The 2,500-nt window shown below is 39.7% G+C and overlaps 1 protein-coding gene across 4 annotated transcripts in view; it reads right to left on the reverse strand.

Moving 5' to 3' along the window:
* Nucleotides 1-34: 34 nt before the first annotated feature.
* The window catches only part of LOC125039406, a 471,503-nt gene continuing 469,037 nt past the window's right edge, over nucleotides 35-2,500 (reverse strand). For all 4 annotated transcript variants that reach the window (XM_047633283.1, XM_047633281.1, XM_047633280.1 and 1 more), the window contains one exon: nucleotides 35-2,500. This exon is cut by the window's right edge and continues 465 nt beyond it. In XM_047633283.1, coding sequence (XP_047489239.1) covers nucleotides 1,778-2,500 — 723 coding nt within the window. In that variant the 3' untranslated portion in view covers nucleotides 35-1,777.

A 2,500-nucleotide genomic window follows, 5' to 3' on the forward strand; every position in this document is an offset into this window, starting at 1 on the left:
TGAGTAGTTTGGGATGTAATAGAAAAATAGTATGTCTCCATGTAAGTGAAATAAATCTATTTCCCATATTTACATATAGTATAGAAAACAACATATTTATAAAGCAAATTCAACAGTTTGCCAGGTAATACGCAAACAAGGAAAGTTCTCATTAAGGATACTATTGTGACAGATTATGCGGATATCCAATGTAAAAATTATGTTATATTTTTGGTTTACAAGATTGGAAGTGCGGTACACTAAGTGTCTCTTGGGATAAGTCTTATTTTGAAATGATGTTTTTTCCCTCTATTTTTACTGCAAATCTGTCACAATTACCTTAAATGACATACTTTCTCTTTTGTAGGTGAAAATGTAACATTGGGATTTTTTCATACAGATTTATATTCATGTTAAACAATATTGAAGTCTGCAAGCAAATATTTCATAATAATTAGCATCATAAATAATCTTTCTCTAAATTAACATATTACTTTTTCATATATGTACATTATATGCATGGAAATGTATATATCTTTATTACCATGTTCTCTATTGGCATGTCAACAAAGCCTTTGATCATTAATTTAACATTAATTTAACTATATTAACTGCAGATAAGATGGAACTGTCAGTAAGGTGGAAATAGAGTGAGATGAATTCCACTTCAGGAATGAAAGTCTGTCTCCTTTCTCCAATGGTAGAATGCCAAAGGCCTCCTTAACACACTACATGCCTTAGATTCCAGCTGAAGGGTCTGAAAGTTATTTGATTTGTAGCATGTGCATGTGTATAAAATATATACATATGAGGATGAGGATGGAAAGTATTTGTAGTTTCCTTGGCATATAGAGAACTATGATTTGAGTGTATTATATACTGTGTAGGAAGCTTTACACTGATAATATATCTCAAAGCCTTATGAGCATTGTATTATATGTGTTATTTTTTTTCATAATTCATTTAAATCAAGTAGAAGGAACAACAATCTATTCCAAATACTGTTGAAATATGTTTATGAAAAATGACTAGTTTATGAAGAACACTATTTTTTTATGGAGGAGAAAGAAATCTATGTTTAGAAATGTCCTTGTTACCCGAGCCTTTCTCCTGGAACCACGTCCTTTAGTGGCTACAGGGATGTATGGTATGTAGAGACAAATTTGTGATAATACAATTCAAGCTAAGAAGTGCAAAAACTGAGGGAGTTGATGTAGCTGGCGCAGTTGTAGGCTAGGTAGTTTACTGAAGGCTGGTGAAAACCTCATGTTATATGTTGGGATTTCATGCTTTTCTGCTACTGCCTTGACAGTTCTTCGTGAGCAGTTTCGATTGTGGAATAAATTGGATATTTCATTGCTTGTTGTGACTGGAAATCAAACTCTACTATACTGTGAAGCCCTTTGAGATATATCTACCTAAGCAAACAACCGCGTTAGAGCAGCAGTCTCGTTAATATCAGTTGTAACAGTAGCAGTTGTAGTCAGATCTGATGCTGATGGGAGGATGAAGTATAACAGCTTATTTTCTATGATAACAGCCCATATAATAATAAAACAAATACTTTTATTTATAACTGAATTGTTTCACTTAGGATATACAGTTTGAAGCATTGCAACATTGAGTAAACTGAGCTGTTTATGTTTTTTTTTTTTCATAAAACTTAATCATGTAGCTTGTGAACACTTTTGATTAGTGTTTTGTTGCAGTCAGATAGATGTGGCAAATGCCGCTATTGCTCCTGTCACTTATTACTGTGGACTTGCGGTCAGTTGACCATCATATTGCTACTGCTGCGTTACCTAGGTGGCCGTAGAAGCGGGGCTCCTTCTTTGTGAGAGCCTTGGCTACTGGTTGAGCCTCGACCACGGGTGGAAATGGCCACCACTGAGCGCTGCAAGGAAGCCAGCATTGCCGACACCGTGGGAGGACCTCCCTCACTCGTGGACCCCCGCGCGGAGGTGGGGGCCGAGGGGGGAGGCGTTTCTCTGAAGGGAGTTGGAGCCGATCCGGGAGGTGGAGAGCACACGCTCATCGACCGGCGGGCAGACATGGAGAATTTTGATTTATTACTGATTGGAGTGCAGGCAGTATCGTAAGAGGCGAGTTGTTCGTCGCAAAGGGATCGTTGACGAGAGAGTTTTCGCCTTCGGGCAGTGGTGTACACCAGGCGGTCCAAGAGGAACTGCTCTGCTGGGGGCATCTTGGTTAACTGATCCAGCAGGAGTGACAGTCGCCTCTCAGTTGGCCCGGCGCGACACAGCTCGGAGCTACGGTTGAGAAGCAGTTGAGATCGGCTGCGATATAGTGATGTAAACTGATCCTCTAACACGGGCCTTTCATCTAAGCTGTACATACGAGCATATCTACGTAACTTCTCGCGTTCACGTCTGACAGCTTTCTCTAACCTTGCAAGATCAATATCACTGAGAGGTCCCAGGTTATCCGATGCGAGAGCTTCGTGAAGCTCTGCCAAAGCTGAGTCAAGGCGTCCCTCAGCAATATCCCGGTCAATCAGTCG

The sequence above is a fragment of the Penaeus chinensis genome, chromosome 27, assembly GCF_019202785.1.
Source record: "Penaeus chinensis breed Huanghai No. 1 chromosome 27, ASM1920278v2, whole genome shotgun sequence".
NCBI classification, from domain to species: Eukaryota; Metazoa; Arthropoda; class Malacostraca; order Decapoda; family Penaeidae; genus Penaeus; species Penaeus chinensis.